The 22,499-nt window shown below is 39.5% G+C and overlaps 1 protein-coding gene across 1 annotated transcript in view; it reads left to right on the top strand.

Annotated features, from left to right (window-relative positions):
* LOC107537733 (guanylate cyclase soluble subunit beta-2-like) overlaps positions 1 to 22,499 on the top strand; it is a 71,400-nt gene that overhangs the window by 28,385 nt on the left and 20,516 nt on the right. The window contains exons 4-10 of the mRNA XM_087813733.1: positions 701 to 861; positions 4,337 to 4,436; positions 5,326 to 5,522; positions 6,482 to 6,593; positions 7,798 to 7,901; positions 9,328 to 9,544; positions 19,405 to 19,725. Coding sequence (XP_087669859.1) covers positions 701 to 861; positions 4,337 to 4,436; positions 5,326 to 5,522; positions 6,482 to 6,593; positions 7,798 to 7,901; positions 9,328 to 9,544; positions 19,405 to 19,725 — 1,212 coding nt within the window. The remainder of the gene's footprint in view (positions 1 to 700; positions 862 to 4,336; positions 4,437 to 5,325; positions 5,523 to 6,481; positions 6,594 to 7,797; positions 7,902 to 9,327; positions 9,545 to 19,404; positions 19,726 to 22,499) is intronic.

Below are 22,499 nucleotides of genomic sequence, written 5' to 3'. Positions count from 1 at the left end.
TGTCACAGAAAGGCTTAGAAAGAGGTAACTATCCTTCAAAATTATCACCCAGTTAGGAAGAAAACAAATGCAACACTTAGGAAGAGAGAATTCAGTGTGACTTGGGATATTGAGAGAAACTTTATGGAGGATGGGACTTGCAAACTGCATCTTGAAGGGAGACCAGATGCGGGCAGGAAGAGAGAAAGAGGAAGTCATTGCACACATTTGGTATTATCTTTTGTGTAAATTGGGATAATATAAGTTTGTCAGTATCTTTTAGTTGTAGTATTAATTATTTCTCAGAAGTAGTTTTTATCCGGGTGAGAGACCATTGTATTTAACAATGTCTGGAGGTGGTAGAGAGATTGCAGAGGCCGCACAGTGCCCCGCCAGAGTGAACCTCATCCTGGATTCAGCTATCACAGGGGTATGCAGCTCTGCAGCCCCTCTGGACTGTAGAGAAATTTCTGCCATGGGGGCCATGGAAAAGATCAGAGTTAGAGGGGACTTGTGTTAATGAGCACCTACGAGATGCTGGAACTGCACTGAGCTTCTCACGACTTTGGTGTTATCATTGGCATTTTACTGGTGAGGAAAGTAAAGCCTTAGAGAGAAGTTCAGTAACATATCACACAGCCAGGAGTTCAAGTCTTTGGAAATAAACGAGAACAAACACTTGCAAGTGCTTTTATTTTGGGGGTCTGCTTGCATTCTTCAGATGTCTCCATGGAAGCCATTCTGAAGCTCTTTGGAGAATACTTCTTTAAATTCTGTAAGAAGTCTGGCTATGACCGGATGTTACGAACACTGGGAGGAGATCTCACAGAGTTTATTGAAAACCTAGATGCCCTCCACAGTTACCTTGCACTTTCTTACCAGGTAAGGTGATCTGAGACTGGTCTTGGTGGTCCTGACAGGAAGCAAGTGCCTGTAGGCCTTCTGGGTCATTCGGGGCCATCTCCCTACCTCCCCCAAAAGTGGGAAGTTGCAAGGGGCCTACAGAATCCTTGGTACCTGGTGTCAGTGGACTGAGGCATTTTCTTTGGAAAGGAACAGAAAATTAATACCTGCTGACCACTTTTATAAGTTAGCCAACAAAGAAGGGCAAGCTGAAGAGGTCAGCTTTGAGATGGAGGATGGCCTATTTTGATGGGGATGGTGTGGGTTTGGAATTAAATCTAGAAGATTGATCACAATGGGAACAAAGGCTGGGGAACAGCCAGGTTTCAGTGGATTTGCAAAATCTCTCCTCAGGTTTCCTGGCCCGGATGAAGCTGATAAAAAGCTTCTGTAGCCAGATTCATTTACTCATGTATCAGAAGGAAAGACTTGACAGGGCCAAGAGCTGGAATCAGACACCATCCAACTCCGATTAACCCATGGGGCAACTGCCTGAGGTTTTAGCAAACTAATTTCTCTATTGGGGAATGTCTTTCTGGAGTTCATGCCTTGGTTTTCTTGTTTGTAGAGATTGTTGGAAATTCAGACGCCTAGACTCCCTTTTCTGTGTTAGAAAAGAAAGTGCTTTAGTGAAAAAATGAAGCTGCATTTAAACATCTCATAATAATAGTTCCTTATTTTATATTAGATAGTTTATATTTATTTTGAGGGCCATTTATAGTTTGCCATTTTTGTATTTAATGCTCACAACCACCTTTGAAGGATTGTCCTGAAGATGAAATGGGATGATGTATGCTAAAATGTCTCATGAACCATAGTGCACCCTTATAGATGTTAAAAGGGATAAGTATTCTTTTCTCCAGTTCTCAGATAGGGAATAAGAGGCTTAGAACCTCAATTGACTTCTAGTAGGAGGAGTGGCTGGATCTATCCTGTTGTTATCATGTGAATGACTCCAGAATAGAGAGAGTGAAAGGAGCCCTGGCTAGGGGGTCAGGCACTGCCCCTTACTAGCTGGTGATTCCAGACAAGTTATTTACCCTCTCTGGACCTCAAATTTTTCACATATTTATTTAATAAATATGTATTTAGCATCTACTATGTGCCAAGCACTTTCTTAGGCAGTAGATACAGAGAAAAAAAGGAATAAATAGGGGGGGAAAAAAATCCTTCCTCATAGTGATGTGTCGATTAAAGAGATAACATGTGAAAGTCCCCAGCATTGTAACAAGACCAGAAAAAGCATTCCATTCTTAATAACTTTCTTCCTTCCCCTCCTTTTCTCTCTGTTTGATATGGCTAGTTCTAAAATTCAGATAATTTGTATAGGAACTTTCTGTCAAATTTCTTAGCTAAAGCTCTACAATTAGAATATGAAGAAATATAGCTAGACCCTTTCAATAATCTTTCATAATATTTTTAAATATCATATCTTTCATCTGAAAATTTGGCTAATATTTTATGTCACAGTTCTGGAGAACACATTAATAGTCTTCCATTTATTCATTAAATCAAAGACATTATGGAATATCTTTTATGGTCCAGATATTGCTCTCAGCATGTTCCTGTCACTATTATGATAAGAGGAAAAGGAATCGAGGTTCTGAAGTCCCAAGTCCCTTGTTTCTATACCCATTTCTGCTACCCTTCCTCTGGTAGTTACTTCTTCATATGCCAAAACCAATGCTACAGAAGCAATAGAATAGAACTTCTCTAGGGGTGAGTGAGGATATTGTGCATAAGATAAGTAAAATACATAAATGTTGTCATATGCAAGTTGAAATAAAATACAAGCAATGATAACTGATAGCTATATAGTGCTGCTTTATACTGGGCAAAATATAGTCTTTTTAGGCAAAAATAAAATAATGTTAACTTTTCTTTATGGCTGTCTAGTAATTTGGCAGTCCCTTAAGGCACTTTTTTCTGGTTATAACTGTATACTTTTAATCTTGTTATTTTTAGTTAACTTTCACTGAGCACTAATTATGAGGCAGGTATTGGGTTAATTTACAAATGTTGAATTATACTCTTAATCCGTAAGATCAGGTACCCTTGCTTTTCCCACTACACAGATGAGAAAACTGAGATCCAGAATGGTCAAGCGACTCTTCTAAATTGCCCAGGTTGTGGTGGCTGAGCTAGTACCCAAACCCAGGTGTGCCTGACTCCAAAGACCATGCTGTGGTTTGCTTCTCATTACTTTCCCTTTGCTCTGATTCTCCACTTTTATAAAGCCCTATTTTAATCAAGAAATAAAAGTATAATTATATTATTCAAAGAGTCAGAGTCACTGATCAGAAGAATTGAAAGCACAAACTTTAAGAAGTATTTCTGAGAAATGGCCTAGGCTGGGAACAAGACATGAGGGGCAGATGGTCACCGGAGCGTGGCAATTTTTATTGTAGCACTTCTGTACTCCGTTATTTTTCCCACTGTGTAGGGTTTGGATATAATTTTTTAAAACAACTTTTAATTTCCTGTTTTATCAAATGATTATATATGTGCTACTTCAAATCTTTTTTAGATTCTGTCCAGATACAAACATACATACACACAAACACATACTATATGTATATACTTTTGGAAAGATAAAATAAATATTTGGGAAAAACCCCTCTCATTTTAACTGACAACCCTCGCAACACCCCACCACCACCGCCACCACCACCACCTCCCACACATCCACTCCACCATGGGGAGTAATGGATAAATACTTTTGTTTCTCAAAGCCTTAAAAAGCATAATTTAAACCATCTCAGAAAGAATGTTCCTCCATAATATTTCCTCACTCAGACCAAAAGCTGAGCCAGGGTGCTAAGCTGCCTGCTGATCAAGCAGGAGACCGCCCCCTCCCCAGACACAGCCCTCCTCCTCATTTCCCGACATACATCTAACATGACATGGTGCATACTTGGATGGCAACGTTTATTCATGGAGAAAGATGATCTCTGCTGAGGTATCTTTGATTTTTCAAATGTGAAATTTTTCACCACACAGGGCATTATCCTTCCAGAACAAGAAATAAACTCTTCTCCACTTACAAATTCCTCTGGGCCCCTGATCTTCCTGAAAGTAAAGATATCCATGGTCACTTGGTCACAAACCAAGCATGGAAACCCTTGGTTTGTGGGGGAAAGCAACGTAACAGGTGGAAAGGCTCAGTTGAAGATCAAAATGTTCTACCATTAATTTAGCCTTAACTGCCCTAAACCTCAGTTCCCTCCTCTTTAAAATGAAGATCATACTTACATATAGAGTTGGTTAGGAGGTTAGTTATAATATAAAATTCCTGACATAGAAGGGTAGATTTTATTTTTATATGATTAGAGGGGAGTTTGGACTATAGTTCTGTGTGACGTAATGGATAAATACTTTTTTTCACAAAGCCTTATAAAGCATAATTTAAACAACTTACATTCACTGGGAAAAACATGCTGTGTCTTTTAATTAGGAGATGAATGCACCATCATTTCGTTTGGAGAGAGGAGCAGACAAGAAAATGCTTCTCCATTACTACTCTGATAGAAGTGGTCTGTGCCACATTGTACCAGGTATGGGGACAGCTTAACCAGTCCCACAGCTATGAGGTCTCTGTGGCTTTCCCCACAAATTCTCCAGATGGCTCAGAGCCAGCTGTGGGTAAGAAGTTAAAACTACATCTCTTCCAGCATCTGACTCTTTGCCATCTGGTCATTACTCCCAAAGTTCTGAGTCTTTAACTTTTCAAAGAGCCAACAAAAAAGGAATAATTTTCACTTTTGTTTCAACATTGAAAATTATAATGGTTTTTACATAGTTGTGATAATTCTGCAGGTATTGTTTTGTGTCAACTTCTTTTTTTTTGGTATTCAGCATTATAGAAAAATCATCCTTCCCATTTGATAGTCTGCAAAACCACCATCTTCAGTGGCTGAATGATATTCAACATTGTAATTGACCAGTCTCGTATTGTTGAGACTTTAGTTAATACTACTGTTGCTATTGTAAACAGTGCTGTGATGAACATCTTCAGGCATGCTTTTACAATTTCTATGTAACCCTGGAATAGATTCCCTGAGGAACACTTAAAAACATGATTTTTAATGCTTTTACAATGAATTTTGCTTGCTTACATTATCTCCAGAGTTTATTTATTTGTTCATTTAATAAGTTAAATACTTTCCTGAAATAAACCAATACACAAATAGATGCTGAACTAGAAATTAGAGTGGCAGGGATATATTTGGTATCCAGCCATGTATAACTTAAATCTCTGTAAAGTTATTTTATTTTTAAATTTTATTAATTTGTCATATGCTGCCTATCTTGAGGCAGGGCATGGACTTGGTGAACTCTGGAATATTCATCAGAAGTTGTATAACTTGATTATTTTATGTTTTTTTGCTGATACAACTGCCTTCTGCCAACCCTCACTAATAGGTGTTCTTCTGCTGGCTACAGGCATCATTGAGGCTGTGGCCAAAGACTTCTTCAACATGGACGTGTCCATGGATGTTCTTGACATGAATAAGGAAGAGGAGAGGACAGGGAAGAAGGAGCACGTTGTGTTTCTGATTGTGCAGAAGCCTCACAGACAGGTGAGAAGGACAAAGCGAAACAGGCTACAGGATGGTCAGGACATTCAGAGAGACCAAGAGGTACTGGGTTTACTGTGTCTCCAGAAAGCACAGTCCCTCCTAGTGGGAGAGTCAACTGGACCTTCTAATAATGGACCTAAGGCAGGGTTTCTCATTCTTAGCTATTAACATTCTGGACCAGATAATTCTTTGTTGTGATGGGCTGTCCTGAGCACCTCTGGTCTCTACCCATTAGATACTAATAGCGCTCTGTCCCCTAATTGTGGCAATCAAAAATAGCTTCAAGCGTTGCCAAATGTCCCCACGGTAGGCGTATGGGACAAAATCACTCCTGGTTGACAACCACTTGTTTAAGGTAACCTGGCTATATGTTGGGAAGCTTTCTGGGGTGTACCTTAGCCTGGAAATTTTTCACCTATAAAAATACCAACATAAAGGGTTTGAAATTTGGACCTTGTGGCTTATTTTGCAACCTTTCCAAAATAAATTGACCTTTCAAATCCTCAGTGCCCATTTGTGCAGCTGGGGCCAGTTAGGGGTCTGGAGTCAACTCATGACCCTGTGGTTGGCTGCCTCAGTTGTGACTCATAGATTTTCTTTTATTTGTTTAGGTACCACATATATTAGATGCACAGCTCTCCATCCACATAGCTTGTACAAATATCCAGATAAGTCTGTGATTCCTAGAGTGCACAGTGTTTATATCTTACAGCAATCAAAGCCCACCTCAAGTCTGTTCACAGCAGAATCTCCAACCACAGGAAGAAAAGATGATCATGTGTGATTTTCCTGCCAGCTCCATCTTGAGATTTTATACAAAGTGTTTGCTGCTTTTGAGAGAGAAACAGCATGAGGATTAATTCTATAAAAATCTTGGGGCTATGAAGTCTTGGTAGGATTGACCTGCAAACCCTTGCTGTTCCTGTGGCCCCAATCACAGCAAATGGGGCTTGTGTGTCTCTAGTTCCATGACCAGTCAAGTGACCAGGCACGCATGCTTCTCCCCCTGTCATCTGCAGGCCCTCAAGGCAGCTTTACTAAGGAAGAAGGAGAAATATTTGAGTGTTTCTGTTTGTCCTGTGAAGAAATCTCACTGGGAAGTTGTGAGAAGTATAGTCATGTTTGGAAAAGGTGAGTCAGCTATTCTCCCAACCGTGGCTCTCAGAACACAGTGATTGGTGCACACAAAAGGGCAAAGTCCTCAATGATTGCTATGTCACTAATTCTGCAGAACTTATATTTGGCTGATATGGTTTTTCACTTTAAAATGTCAGACTCTAACTTGCCTCCCTTTACCCCTTTGATTTGTACTGGGTGACATGGAGACACAGTCTCCCCTGTAATAAGGGAAAGCCACTGGAGAGAGAATTAGAATCAGTCCCACTGGGTGACTGTTGAAGAGAAGGAAGATGAGTACTGACATATTATCAAGAATAATGAATTTTCCATGGCTCCTCAGGCCTTCTGGACTGGCATGCATTTCTGGCCTAGAAGTCTGTGGATAATAACCATGGTGTCCAGTAATGCAAAGGACACTGGATCAAGAGCCAAGAGAGCAGATTTCTGGCTCTGTCCCTGAAGAGCTATGTGACCTTGAACAAGGTCCTTCATCTTCCACCTGAAAAGTGAAGGCAGTAGTCTCACTGCTGGCTGGTCTCATGATCAGCACCTAATGCCTAAGTCAGAATAAGGGCTCTGACCCACAGGGAGAAGGGAGCTAACGTGTCCTCATCATGTCCCCATGGATCATGATGACATGCATCTGGGAGAAGGTCTGCAGGGCTTAAAGGACTGCATTTTAAGTCCCTCAAGCCACCGAAAGCGACTCAAACACACAACTGACATCCTTTGTCTAGGAGATTTTCATATCAAAAAGGCTCCATTTCGAATCTCTACCCTCTGCCAAATAGGGCTGTTGGTTAAATTTTAATGTGCCACCCAAAACTGTCAGTCTCAAAAGCTCCATGGCAAATGTCCCTGACGCTGGGCTGGGCACACACACTCTGCTCTGTGAGCTCATTGTCTGGCTGTCACTGTTTCAATGCAGACTCTGTTTTCATGGCGAGACATACTCAATTGGCCTAGAAACTCTTCAGCGGCAGGCAGAAACTTGGCGGGGGCAGGGGCGCTTCTCAACCTGGTAGCAAGTTTTCTGTTTGTTTTAATTTGGAAGAGGAATTGCCATGGCCATCTGGAGATGCTGAGGGAGACTGCAAAAAAGTGGGGACTGTATTTTGCTCATGAAACATTTAAGATACTACCCTGAACTCCACTCTGTGCCAGGTTGGCAGCGCAAGTTGTCTGTGAACAGGACTCTTTTTTTTTTTACATCCAGGGCATCTCCTGAACACCTTTGTGCCGATTTATCCCGAGCGGCTCTGGATTGAAGTTAAGACATTTTGCAATGCTTTTCCTTTCCACATTGTATTTGATGAATCAGTAAGAGGCCCCTTTTCTCTGTAACTTGGATTGGGGATAGTCTGGGGAGCTGAGCATGTTGTATAGTCTTTATGGCAGGTAGGGACTTTCAAGTCCTTGAGGAGTCCCCAGGGTTTGGGGGCCAGGATTTAGCTTGGTAGGACCACCAACTTCCTTTTCATTGTGGCAGTCTCCAGAAACCAGAATACAGAATCTTCTTGGTAAATATGGGAAGATGCAGTGCCAAGAGGTCTGAACTAATGAGTGCGTAAGAAAGCTTACCATTAGAGAAAAAGGAAGTGACACTAAAATTCACAATCCCAATCCCAAGAGACAAGGGAACACAGTGGCAGAGGAATTCTAAACATGACCACTCATCATCCTTATGGCCACCATGGGTGTGTCAGTCCTACTTCCTGCATCTTGAAGGTGGGGAGAGGTCTGTGCCAACTTATGCCACTGTTCTGTGGGTGTTGTGAGAATGACCATTAACAGGTAATGTTTGGTCATTTTCAATTTCCTTGGATAAAATATATGTCAACTGCATTGATTCTGAATCCAATTAAAGGTAAATTAGGCAAAGTAATTTGGTCCAAAAGATTAATTGAAATGCTATCAGTCACTGTGATTTTCTGTTATTTATTTGAACACATAGATATGCTGACTTATCACGGGTGAACTGCTGGTTACAGATTCTATGACATTTACTCATTTGAGCATCATCTCTGCTTGCCAAGAATTGATCTAACAGAGGAAATCAAACACTCCATAAGAAATAATTAGGGAATTATAAAGCAATGCGCCTCAGCTTTTCCCTAGTGCCATGAGGATATTATTATTGCTACTCTTAATTTTAAATTCTGATCTACTTTTAAAAATCCATTTCTTTTTAAGTTTTGGTCATAGAATAACAGAAAATTTAATAATACTAATTTATAAAGTTAGGTTGATTTCTATAGCCTCCCAAAGGCCCCGTGATTAGTAAGCTAAGTATTCTTAGACAGCTGGTGCTAGTATTGGGCATTTCATGTAAAGGGTACTCATTTTTCTCCTTCCTTCACCCAGCCTGGGTATTAGGTCCAATTCTATGCTATAGAATTTGCTAGTTTCTTTATTAATTAATTCTAAACAGAAGGAGAGAGAGAGAAAGAGAGACAGGTCTCACAGAGCTAAGGAAGCACTATGAGCCCAATAGAAAGTTTTAACTTCTGTTTCTTGTTAGTCAGAGATATGCTTTTCAGCAGTTAAATACTATTGTTTTCTCTTTCAGAGATTAGCTGAGGATTTGATTTGTAAAATAATATTTATTACTTCCCTGGTGTTTATTCCATTACTGGCCCTTTCTCCCTTAGTGACTCACACAGCATGGCCAGGACATTTCTAAGGGAAAGTTAATGATGCAGGTTGGTTTCCATTCCTTAGTCTTACATTTGTCCTCTGTGCATAGCTGAGGGTCAAGCAAATGGGAGTGAATATTCAGAAGTATATCCCAGGACTCCAAACCCAGAAGATTCGATTAGATGAGTATTTCTCCATCGTTCATCCTCAAGTTACCTTCAACATTTCCAGCATCTGCAAATTTATCAACAGTCAATTTGTCCTGAAGGCACGGAGAGAAATGATGCCTGAAGCATGGAAAAGTCAACCCACACTCAAACTCCGAGGTACTAACTCACCCCTTTCCCCTTGCTCTCTGGTGTTTGAGAGATTGGTTAGACAGGAAAGAGGCAGAGCCTTCCAATTTCCTCTAAAAAGCTGGATAAAATGTGGGGCAAGGACTTCATTCAGAACACTTGTTTTTCTGACATTTCTATTTGGCTTGATCTGTAAACAATGTATTTTATTTCCTCAATTATTTCTGGTTTCGACATAAATGAACTCTAATTATATATCATGTTACTATACAAAAGACAGACATTAAATTAGTACCAATAGTACCATATGCACTCTAAAAATTTTGCTAGCAGAGGTCAGAATTTTATTTTATATAAAACAAAATATATTTGTATATTTTATAATATATATAAAATAAGATGTTTATATATTTTATAAAATATATAATGCACATGGTACTACTGGTACTAATTTAATGTCTGTCTTTTGTATAGTAACATGATCATTTTACCTACAGTTAATAGGGCACACATTTTACTTTCATTTTAGTTTCTTTGTAGTAAAATTTACATACCATAAATACAACAAATCAGACATTTAAAAAGCTACTGCAAAGATTAAAGTATCAAATTCAATTCAAACTATAATAAATAGAGATGCAAAAAAACCAAAAGATCTAAAATATGACAACAATGACATAAAGCGTGGAAGGAGAGTAAAAATATAATTATAATAGAATATACTTGAACTTAAGTGCCTATCAGCTTAAAATAGGCTGCTATAGGTAAGGAACGATGCACATAAACCTCATTAGAAGCCACAAACCAAAAACCTACAAAAGAAATACAAAGAATAAAAAGAAAGGAAATGAAAAAAATGCTCTAATGAAAACCAAAATACCATAAGGGAAGAGATCAAGAAAAATAAATGAACAGAGGAGAACTATAAAAACAACCAAAAGACAATTAACAAAATGGCAAGAAGTACAAGCTTGCCAATAATTACTTTAATGTAAAGGGATTAAATGCTCCAATAAAAAGACATAGTTAGGGTGGCAAAATGGATTAAGAAACATGACCCATCATAAGTTGCCTACAAGAGACTTGTTTAAAAACAAAACAAAACAAAACAAAACATAACTCCACACAGACTGAGAGTGAACAAATAGAAAAAGATATTCCATGAAAATATAAACAAAAGGAAAGTTGGAGTAGCAATACTTTTATCAGACAAAACGAAAATGGAATTGCTGGATCTTATGGTAATTTTGTTTTTAATTCATTGAAGAATTGCCATACTGTTTTCCAAAGCTTCTGCACATTTTACATTCTCATCAGGAGTGCACAAGAATCCCAATTTGTCCGCATCTTCATGACCACTTGTTATCTTCTGTTTTTTTCATTTTCTGGGTTTTGTTTGTTTTTATGATTGCAATTCTAATGCAGTTTTAACTGGTATCTCATTATGGTTTTAGTTTTCATTTCCCTAATGACTGAACATTTCTTTCTCTTTTTAATAAAAAAGAAATTTTTTCTTTTTTAAAAATTATCTTTATTGTCGAAAGTATTGCGATGTTCCTTTCCCCCCCCCAATTAATCCCCTCCATCTGGCATCAGCTCCCCCCACCCAGGCCTTCTCCACACTGTTGTCTGTGTCCATGGGTTATGCATATATGTATACAAGTTCTTTGGTTAACCTCTCCCCCCCCCCACCATTGCATTCCCTCTGAGATTTGTCTGTCTGTTCCATGCTTCTATGTCTCTGGATCTATTTTGTTATCAGATTATTTTGTTCATTAGATTCTACATATGAATGAGATCATGTGATACTTGTCTTTCTCTGAATGACTTATTTCACTTAGCCTAATACTCTCCAGTTCCGTCCATGCTGTGGCAAAGGGTAAGAGATGCTTCTTTTTTACAGCTGCACAGTATTCCATGGTGTAAATGTCCCACAGCTTTTTTATCCACTCATCTACTGATGGGCACTTGGGCTGTTTCCAGATCTTAGCTATTGTAAACTGTGCTGCTATGAACATAGGGGTGTGTATATTCTTTCTGATTGGTGTTTTGGGTTTCTTAAGATATATTGCTAGAAGTGGGATCACTGGGTGAAAAGGCAGCTCCATATTTAATTTTTTGAGGAACCTCCACACTGTTTTCCACAGTGGCTGCACCAGCCTGCATTCCCACCAGCAGTGTACTAAGGTTCCCCTTCTCCACATCCTCACCAGCACTTGTAATTTGATGATTTGCTGATGGTAGCCATTCTCACAAGTGTGAGGTGATATCTCATTGTTGTTTTAATTTGCATCTCTTTGATTTTATACATCTCTTGGCCATCTGTATGTCCACTTTGGAGCAGTGTCTATTTCGGTCCTCTGCCCATTTTTGAATTGGATTGTTTGTCTTCTTTTTGTTAAGTTGTATGAATTCATATATATTTTGGAAATTAACTCCTTGTCAGATGTATCATTGGAAATTATGGGCTCCCTTTCATTTTGTTTATGGTTTCTTTCCCTGTGCAGAAGCTTTTTATTTTGGTGCAGTCCCATTTGTTTAATTTCTCCTTTGCTTCCCTTGCACTAGGAGATGTATTGGCAAACATATTACTCTAAGAGATGTCTGAGATTTTGCTGCCTATGGTTTCTTATAGGATTTTTATGGTTTCATGACTTACATTTAAATCTTTTATTCATTTTGAGTTTATTATTGTGCATGGTGTGAGTTGGTGGTCTAGCTTCATTTTTTTTTGCATATATCTGTCCAATTTTTCCAACACCATTTATTGAAGAGACTCTTTACTCCATTGTATGCTCTTGCCTCATTTGTCAAATATTAATTGAGTGTAAAAGCTTGGATCCATTTCTGAGTTCTCTCTTCTGTTCCATTGATCTGTATGTCTGTTCTTGTGCCAGTACCAGTCTGCTTTGATTACAGTGGCTTTGTAGTATAACTTGATATCTGGTATTGTGATCCCTCCAACTTTGTTCTTCTTTCGCAAGATTGAAGTGGCTATTTCATGTCTTTTTTGGTTCCATATAAATTTCTGGAGTGTTTATTCCAGATCTGTGAACTATGCCATTGGTATTTAAATAGGGATAGTATTGAATTTATAGATTGCTTTGGGTAATATGGATATTTTAATGATGTTAATTCTACCAATCCATGAATGCTGTGTATTCTTCCACTTGTTTATATCTTCCTCTATCTCTTTTATCAATGCCCTTTAGTTTTCTGAGTATATGTCTTTTATCTCCTTGGTTAAATTTATTCCTAAGTATCTTAATTTTGTTGCAATAGTAAATGGGATTATTTTTTTTAGTTTCCCTTTCGATGAGTTCACTATTGGTGTATAAAAATGCCATCAGTTTCTGGATGTTAATTTTGTATCCTGCTACCTTGCCAAATTCATTTATTAAATCTAGTAGTTTTTTGATGGAGTCTTTAGGATTTTCTATGTACAATATCATGTCATCTGTGAATAATGATAGTTTTACTTTCTCTTTTCCAATTTGGATGCCTTTTACGTTTACTTCTTGTCTGATCGCTGTGGCAAGGACTTCCAGTACTATGTTGAATAAGAGTGGTGAAAATGGACATTCATGTCTTGTTCCTGTTCTTGGGGAAAATGATTTTAGCTTTTGCTCATTGAGTGTGATATTGGCTGTAGGTTTGTCATATACGGCCTTCATTATGTTGAGGTTTGAGCCCTCTATCCCCACTTTGCCAAGAGAGTTTTTATCAAAAATGAGTGCTGGATTTTGTGGAATGCTTTTTCTGTGTCTGTTGATACAATCATGTGATTTTTGTCTTTCAATTTGTCTATGTGATGTATCACATTTATTGATTTGTGAATATTGTATCAGCCTTGCATCCCTGGAATAAATCCCACTTGGTCATGATGTAGGATCTTTTTAATATATTACTGGATCCGATTTGCTAATATTTTGTTGAGGATTTTAATATCTATGTTCATCAGGGATATTGGCCTATAATTCTCTTTCTTTGTAGTGTCTTTATCTGGTTTTGGAATTAAGCTAATAGTGGCCTCGTAAAAAGTTTGGAAGTATTCCTTCCTCTTGGATTTTTTGGAATAGTTTGAGGAGAATAGGTGTTAGCTCTTCTTTGAATGTTTGGTAAAATTCTCCTGTGAAGCTGTCTGGACCAGGGCTTTTGTGTGCTGGAAGTTTTTTTATTACTGTTTCAATTTCATCTGTAGTTATTCACCTATTCAGGTTTTCTGACTCTTCCTGATTGAGTTTTGGAAAGTTATACTTTTCTAGGAATTTGTCCATTTTTCCACATTGTCCAGCTTGTTGGTATATAGTTGTTCATATTTTTTTATAATCCTTTGTATTTCTGTTGGTTTAGTTGTTACTTAACCTCTTTCATTTCTGATTTTGTTTATTTGGGTCCTCTCTCTTTTTTCCTTGATGAGTCTGGCTAAAGGTTCGTCAATCTTGTTTATCTTTTCAAAATACCAGCTCTTGATTTCATTGATCTTTTGTACTGTTTTTTTAGTCTCTATGCCATTTATCTCTGTTCTGATCTTTATTATTTCCTTCTAATTACTCTGGGCTTTTCTTGTTGTTCTCTTTCTAAGTCTTTAAGTTGTAGGGTTAAGATAGTTTATTAGAAGTTTTTCTTGTTTCTTGAGGTAGGCCTGTAGTGCTATGGACTTCCTTCTTAATACTGCTATCATTGTGTACCATAGATGTGAGGTTTTTCTGTGTTCATTTTCATTTGTTTCCAGGAAGTTTTCATTTCTTCCTTGATCTCTTTGGTAACTCATTCATTGTTTAATAAGATGTTATTTAGCCTCCATGTGTTTAAATGTTTTTGAATGTTTTTATTGTTGATTTCTATTTTCATGCCATTGTGGTCTGAGAAGATGCTTGATGTAATTTCAGTTTGCTTTAACTCTTAGAAACTTGTTTTGTGTCCTTACATGTGATCTATCTTTGAGAATGTCCCATGTACACTTGAGAAGAATGTATATTCTATAACTTTGGGGTGAAATGTTCTGTAAATGTCAATTAATTCCATCTGATCTAATGTGTCATTAAGTATCACTGTGTCTTTGTTGATTTTTTTGACTAGAATATCTATCCAGGGATGTCAGTGGGATGTTAAAATCCCCTACTACAATTGTATTGCTCTCAATGTAACCCTTAAAGTCATCCAGAAGTTTCTTTTATGTATTTGGGTGCATATATATTTACCAGGGTTATATCCTCTTGTTGGGTTGACCCTTTAGTATTTCGTAGTGACTTTTATTGTCTTTTGCTATGGCTTTCATTTTGAAGTCTATTTTGTCAGATATGAGTATTATTACCCCAGCTTTTTAAAAATTTTCACTTGCATGGAAAATCTTTTTCAATCCCTTCACTTTCATCATATGTGAGTCCTTTGTTCTATGGTGGGTCTCTTGTAGACAGCATATATATGTGTCAGGTTTTCTTATCCATTCAGCTACCCTATGTCTTTTGATTGGAGCATTTAAGCCATTTACATTTAAGGTTATTATTGATAAGTACTTATTTATTGCCATTCTTTCTTTATATCTTTTTCCTCTCTTTCTGTATATTTCTTCTTCTTCTTCTTACACTAGTCCCTTAACATTTCTTGTAGTGCTGGTTTCGTAGTAATAAACTCCTTTAGCCTTTTTTTTGTCTGCGAAGCTCTTTATTTCACCTTTTATTTTGAATGATAGTCCTGCTGGGTAGAGTAGTCCTGGATTCAGTTCCTTACTTTTCATTACTTTGAATACTTCATGCCACTCTCTTCTCGCCTGAAGTATTTCTATTGAGAAATCAGCCAACAGTCTAATGTGAGCTCCCTTGTAGGTAGCTTTCTATCTCTCTTTTGCTGCTTTTAAGATTATTTCTTTATTTTTAATGTTTGCCATTCTAATTATGATGTGTCTAGGTGTGGGTCTTCTTGGGTCCACCTTGATTGGGATTCTCTGTGTTTTCTGAACTTGAGTTACTTTTTCCTTCACCAAGTTAGGAAAGTTTTCTTTCATTATTTCTTCAAACATGTTTTCTAATCCTTGCTTAGATTCTTCTCCTTCTGGTACCCATATGATGTGGCTGTTGTTATGTTTCATTATGTTCCAAAGCTCCTTTGAACTGTCCTGCTTTTTAATTTTTTTTTCTGATTTCTGCTCTGATTGTGTATTTTTTTCTACCCTGTCTTCTAATTTGCTGATTCAGTCCTCAGCTTCTTCTAATCTACTGTTGTTTCCTTCCAGTGTATTCTTTATTTCAGCTATGTCATTCTTCTTTTCCAATTGATTCTTATTCACGCTTATGACTTTCTCATTAAATTGCTTGTAATTCTTACTAAGTTGTTTGAGCATCCTTATAACCATTGCTTTGAACTCTATATCTGATAAATTGCTCACCTCCAATTCATTTAGTTCTTTTCACGGCGATTTCTCTTTTTCATTTGGGTGTTGTTTCGTCTCCCCATTTTAGTGGGCCTGTTGTCTGGGGGCACCATGACAAGGCTTCAGGACGTGAACAAGGCCTCATGCCTGGTAGTCCTGGGACACCGGGGCAGGCAGCCAGGTCATGATGGCAGGCCTGTATATCTGGGAGGCGTTGGGTAATGATGGCAGAGGTGGGTGCACTACATCAAGGCTGTAGGCCAGGTAGGCAGGCAGGCCATGTGTACTGCATCAAAGAGGCACAGCAAGCAGGCCGGCAGACCAGGCACACACCATCAAGGGGGTGGGCCAGGCAGGCAGGTAGGGCAGCTGAGTGTGCCCCTTCAATGAGGCAGGCTAGGCATGAAGGCCATGGGCTGTGGATCAAGGGGGCATGGTAGGTAGACAGGCAGGCTGGGCGGGTACTGCTGGCAAACAGGAGGGCAGGCAGGTAGACAGGAAGGCTGGCAGGCAGGCTGTGCATGCCCTGCCAAGGAGGCAGGCAGGCAGACTGTCTGTGCTCTATCGGTGAGGCAGTGTGGCTGTCAGGGGTGTTCTCGTTTAGGTGCACTGGGTCACAGCATCAGGCCAGTGTGGTAGCACTGGGTCTTCCCCCAAGGGGCTGTGCACTGTCTGTGTTCTGGAGCGCTGGGTTGGGGTTGCTCTCCACAGCCTCCTCCCAAGGAAGACCCTGAAGATCCTCCAAAATGGCACACTCTCCACTCTCAGTCAGAGAGGAGCATTGGGCTGAGCGGCACGGTGGTGGTGGTAGCTCCTCCAACACGAGCTCCAAACCTCCAGGGAGCTCCCGCACTGACTGACAGATGGCCCCCACACTCATCCCCACGCACACTCCCCCTCTCACACACTCACCCACTCTTACTCTCATTTTTAGTCAGGTCCTTATCTGTCTTCATCTTCCTGTTTGAGCATTTTTAATGTGCTTATTGGCCATTTGTATATATTTTTTAGAGAAATGTCTATTCAAGTCCTTTGCCCAATTTTAAATTAGTTTGTTTTTCTGTTGTTGAGTTGTAGAAGTTCACTAAATATTCTGGATATTAACCCCTTATCAGAAATATGATTTGCAAATATTTTCTTTTTTACCATGGGTTGACTTTTTACTCTGTTTATTGTGCCCTTTGATGCATAGAACTTTTATATTTTGATGTAATCTAACTTACCAATTTTTTCTTCTATTGAATGTGCTTTTGGTGTCACATCTAAGAAATCATTGCCAAATCCAATGTCATGCAGGTGTCTTCTCCTGTGTTTTCTTTTAAGAGTTTTATAGTTTTACCTCTTACATTTAGGTCTTTGATCTGTTTTGAGTTAATTTTTTTATATGGTGTGAGAGGGCACACATTTCGAGCTTTCTTTTTATCAGACTGGTAATTAGATGTTCTAAGTATAAACAGTAGAGATATCTGGGAGGAAAATGATGTGTTCTGGGAATCCCAAATGAGTTGTAGAGTGGAATGATGGGAGATGAGGCTGGCAAGATGTGGACTTGAGGTTGATTGTGCAATTGGAAACATTTTTAAGTGTCTACCATGTCCAGATTTGAGGTTTAGAATGATCATTCCAGAGGTGGATGAAGGATGGACCAGAGAATAGAGAGGCCAGGTGGAGGCTGCTGCTGGAGAGTAGGTAAGAAGCTTTAAAGCACTGAGTGCACTCAGGCAGTGGCACTGGAGTGGTGATCAGGGAACAGATGCAGGAGATAACTAAGGCAGAAATTGGTGACTGAATGTAGGGGCTGAAAGAGAGTATTTAGGATAATTATTAACTTTCTTGCTTGGGTAACTGGGTGATGAATGTGATTTACTGAGAAAAGACATTTTGGGGTTCCTCCTCTTGAGAGCAGGAACTTCTATCAGTTTGAGTCACTGCTACATCCTCAATGTCTAAGACTGTGTGCCTGGCTCACAGTACAGACTAAGTACATATGTTATGAAAGAATTAATAAAGAAAAAGAAGATTGGCAGAGGGAATAAAAGGTGAGTTCAGTGACATCTATGTATATAAATGCTTAATAGGTAATTTAAAAATCTCTGTTAATGGGAGTGTAAATTGCTACAATCTCTTTAATCCTCACTCAAGGATGTTTTTCCATCAATTTTTAGAGAGAGTTGAAAGAAGGGAGGAGGGGGAAAGAGACAGACAAGCAGACAGACAGACAGACAGACATTGATGTGAGAGAGACACATCAAAATGTATATATCTTTGACCGGGAATTGAACCTGCAGCCCTCTGGTCCATGAGCCGATGCTCTAACCACTGAGCCAAACTGGCCAGAGCTCACAGTCTCTTTAGAGAGCAATTTAGCAATATGTATCAAAGCCTTAAAAATGAGCATATTCTTTGTTTCAGTAATTTCATGTCTAAAAATATATCCTTTAACATAATAGCCATAATTATAAACAATGAGTTACTTCAAGTTTGCTCACTGAATGTTGTTTATAGATTAATGAACAAGATAGAATATAATCAATTCTAGCTTATTGCTTAAATAAAACATAACAAATATAGCCAGCAAAAGTATGATGAATATCTATATTTAATGATATGGAAGAATATCAATTATATATTTTTATTATTATTATTTTTTAATCCTCACCCAAGGATATTTTTTCCATTGCCTTTCAGAGAGAGTGGAAAGGGGAGAGAGAGAGAGAAACACTGATGTGAGAGAGACACATTGATTGGTTGCCTCCCACACGCGCCCTGCCTGGAGCTCGGGACGAGCTTGCAACCCAGGTACATGTCCTTGGCTAGAGTCGAAGCCAAGACCCTTTGGTCTGAGGTCCGATGCTCTAACCACTGAGCAAAACTGGCCAGGGCCTATTATATATTTTAAATGAAAAATTCTGATGACAAAAAGGTGTGAGATAACCCATTTTTGTTTTTTGGTTATAAAAACATATACTGAAAAATATTAACAGTAATTATCTATGTGGTGAAATTATGAGTAATTTTTGTTATTTTCTTCCACGTTTTTCCTTTTCTGCAGTGAGAATATATTTTTTATAATAAAATAATAAGCATATCTATTTTTAAAGAAATGTGCATCTTGAGTCTGGGAAGCAAGGTTTCCTTTGGAGATTCATTGTCAGCATGGTATAGGAGCTGTTGTGGAATGCTAAAAAAGAAGACTACCAACACAAAACCCTGGGGAATACCAACATAAGCAATGTCAGGGAGGAGGACTACTTAAAACCATCAAGCAGCATATTGGTTGAGTCAGGGAAAGACTGACAGACTCATGTTGTAGCAGGTGTCTGGAGGCCATAGAGAGAAGGGGAGATGTATAAGTGGAGGCAGAAAGTAAAGAAAACTTTCACAAAATTTGGCTAAAAGGGAAGGAGTGAGACTGTGCAGTGGCTAGAAAGGCACACTGTGTGGTGATGGTCTGGTAAGCCAGGTCACTCCTGGTGGTGACTGGCTGTCTTGTCACATTTCTCTCCACGATGGAAAGGCCAGATGATCTGGATGGAGTCCATGTGGTGCATGATATACCTGTGCTCCCCAAAGCTCCGCAGCCTGCAAGAGCTGGAGGAGCGCCAGATGCATCTTTCTGACCTCGCCCCCCATGACACCACCAGGGATCTCATTTTGCTGAACCAGCAGCGACTGGCTGAGATTGAGCTGTCCACCCAGTTGGAGAGGAAGAAGGAGGAGCTGCGGGTCCTATCTAAACACCTGGCCATGGAAAAGAAGAAAACCGAGGCCTTGCTTTATGCCATGCTGCCCGAACATGTGGCCAGCCAGCTGAAGGAAGGCAAAAAGGTGGCTGCAGGTAAGGCCTTGCTTTCCTTTCACAGGGACCTTGGAGCGTGAGGCAGTGTGCCTAACTGGTTAAGGGCGGAGTATCTGAAGCCAGGCAGATCTGGATTCGAATTCTGGCTCTATCACTTGTGAGCAACATGATCTTGGGCTAATGACTGAAGCTACATATCCTCCGTTTTCTCCTGTCTACATAGAGAATAATAAAAATAATACAGAAGCAAAATAGGGATTAAATAAAAATGCCTGTCAGCTAAACCAACATATATAACGTTCTCCAGGAATTTAAAGCCGTATCCTAAGACTCACCTTTGCTTAATGGCCATGAATAGAGTTCTTCACTATGACTGGAAATGATGCACCTGAACATTAAACCATGGGGTGCCTCTGAGAGCCCTTCTGTGAGAGCAAGCTGTTTCTGGAAGGAAGGATGCCATGTTTACTCCAAACTCACTTTCCATTTGTAATGTGTTCATTCGCCCTACATGTATGGTGAACTTAGTCCCAGGGTGCTGCCCCAGGTTCCGGGAACACAGAGGAGTTTGCAGTTTTGTGGGTTTGGAAGGTACACACAGAATAAGTTAGTGGGGGAGGACCTGAGCATGGCCAAAGGGAAGAAACTAACATTCATTAAGGAGCAAATATCATGCTAGAATCTGTGTTAGACATTTTATGTTTGCTATTTCACTTAATTTTCTGAACATTTCTAGGAGGGAGGTGTTATTTATCTATACTGTACAGCTGTTACTTATCCATACTGTACATTTACCCCAGCTTATGAGTAAACCAATAAGTTCATCTAATTCAAAAATTCATGCTATTTCCACCACATAAGGTGTCATGGAAACACAGATGACAGGGAGATTAAGAATAAATAGAAGTCAGAAAAGAAAGAGATGGGGCAGGGGGAGGTTGTGAAGGCTTATATAAAGTGTGTGGCACTTGAGTTGGGCCATGAGGCTGAATATAAGCAAAAAAACGGGGGGAGGCATTTTAAGAGAGTGAGATGGCAAGAGGAAAGGTAAGGTCACGTAAAAATAAATACTGTTGGTATTGTCCTTAGAACATGGGGGTACAGCCCGGCCGGGCGTGGCTCAGCGGTTAAGCGTCGACCTAGGATCCAGGAGATCAGGGTTCGATTCCCAGTCAGGGCACATGCCCGGGTTACGGGCTGCAGCCGATCAATGACTCTCTCATCATTGATGTTTCTATCTCTCTCTCTCCCTCTCCTTTCCTCTCTCTGAAATCAATAAAGATATATTTAAAAAAAAAAAAAAAGAACATGGAGGTACATAGCAAAGTGGTGCCTTATGAAGCTGGGCAGATAGGATGAGGCTCAGGTGATATAGTGATGAATCTGGATTATTATGGGAAAGGAAATTGTTTTACATTTTAGATGCGTGAGTTCAATGAAGTTGTTTTTCTTATAATGGAAGAGACGTGATTAACTTTGTAGATATGATTTTGGTTACAGTGCAGTGAACGCATGCGAGGGAGGCATACTGAAAGCCCGTCACAGTGCAGTTCAGTGATGGTAAAGGCTTGAATTAAGGCAGCATGAGTAGAAATCAGCAGGATTTCATAACTGATAAGAAGGGGAAGGTAAGAAATAGGGGTCAGTCATGAGTGTGAGGGTTATAGTGGTGTAGTAGATGTGATGCTTTATCTTAAGACAGAACAGAAAGAATAGGTGTGAGGGCAGCAAAGTAAGGTTGGTTTTAGAACTGTTGAGTGTGAAATGCCTGTGGGATGCCCTCTCTAACACGACCAACAGGTAGTAAGGAATTGTAGGGAGAGCTCAGTGGAAGTTCTAGGACAGACCTACAGACCTGGGAGTTATTCCAGGGTACGTGGCGGTTAATCATACACCCTGTGGGCGATGTATAAGGTCATCTAGGGGGCATCAGGTAAAAGAGAAGACAGTTGGGAATTGAACCGTAGGGGACTCCTATTATGTGAAAACAGAAAAAAGCCAGTGAAATATATAAAACCAGGAATGAGAAAAGTAGGAAAAATATAGAGAGAATGGTGGGCCAAAGCCAAAGAGAAGAGAAATTTAGATGAATGGGAAATTATTACCATAGGTATAAATAATACAGAAGGCACAAGCTCTGTTCAAAGAGATAGCTATTTAGTCTTTCAACAGATATTTATTGAGCATCTACTATGTGCCAGGCCCTGCTCTAGGTGCTGGGGATATAGCAGAGTTCAAAACAGCCTCTCATCTCATGAAGCTTATGTTTCAATGGGGGAGATAGACAATAACCTAATAAACAATCTTATATGAAATATCATGCAGTGTAAGTCTTGTGGGGTGGAGTGCAGCATTCAGACTAAGAGGACAGTGATCTAGGAACTGTTCTTTTAGATAGGGTGGTCAGGAAAGTTCTCACTGAAGTGGTTACATTTGAAGTGGTGAGACAGAGCCCCATGGATATTTGAGATGAGAGTATGTCATGCAGAGGACACAGCAGGTACAAGGGCCCAAGCAGGAGGCACTTGCTATGCTGGAGAAACCCCAAGCAGGCCAGTGTGTTTGGGCTGGGGTGAGCCGGAGGGAGAGCATGGAAACATGAGGTCAGAGAGGTGGTGGGGACAGAGTGAGTCCCTTTTTGGGCCATGGTAAGGAATTTGTGTTTTAGCTTAAGTGTGATGGAAGTTTTGGGAGATCTGACTTAAACAGATAATCTGGCTGCTCTATGTAATTAGCAAGCATGGGGAAAGGGCAGAGGCAGCCAGATGAGTTGAGGGCATTGCTGAGGATATGGGAGTGTCGTGGCTGTACTT

Source organism: Miniopterus natalensis, chromosome 2 (assembly GCF_054644295.1).
Source record: "Miniopterus natalensis isolate mMinNat1 chromosome 2, mMinNat1.hap1, whole genome shotgun sequence".
Classification (NCBI taxonomy): domain Eukaryota; kingdom Metazoa; phylum Chordata; class Mammalia; order Chiroptera; family Miniopteridae; genus Miniopterus; species Miniopterus natalensis.
Note: the sequence above shows the minus strand (reverse complement) of the source record. Positions and strands in the feature narration are given on the sequence as shown.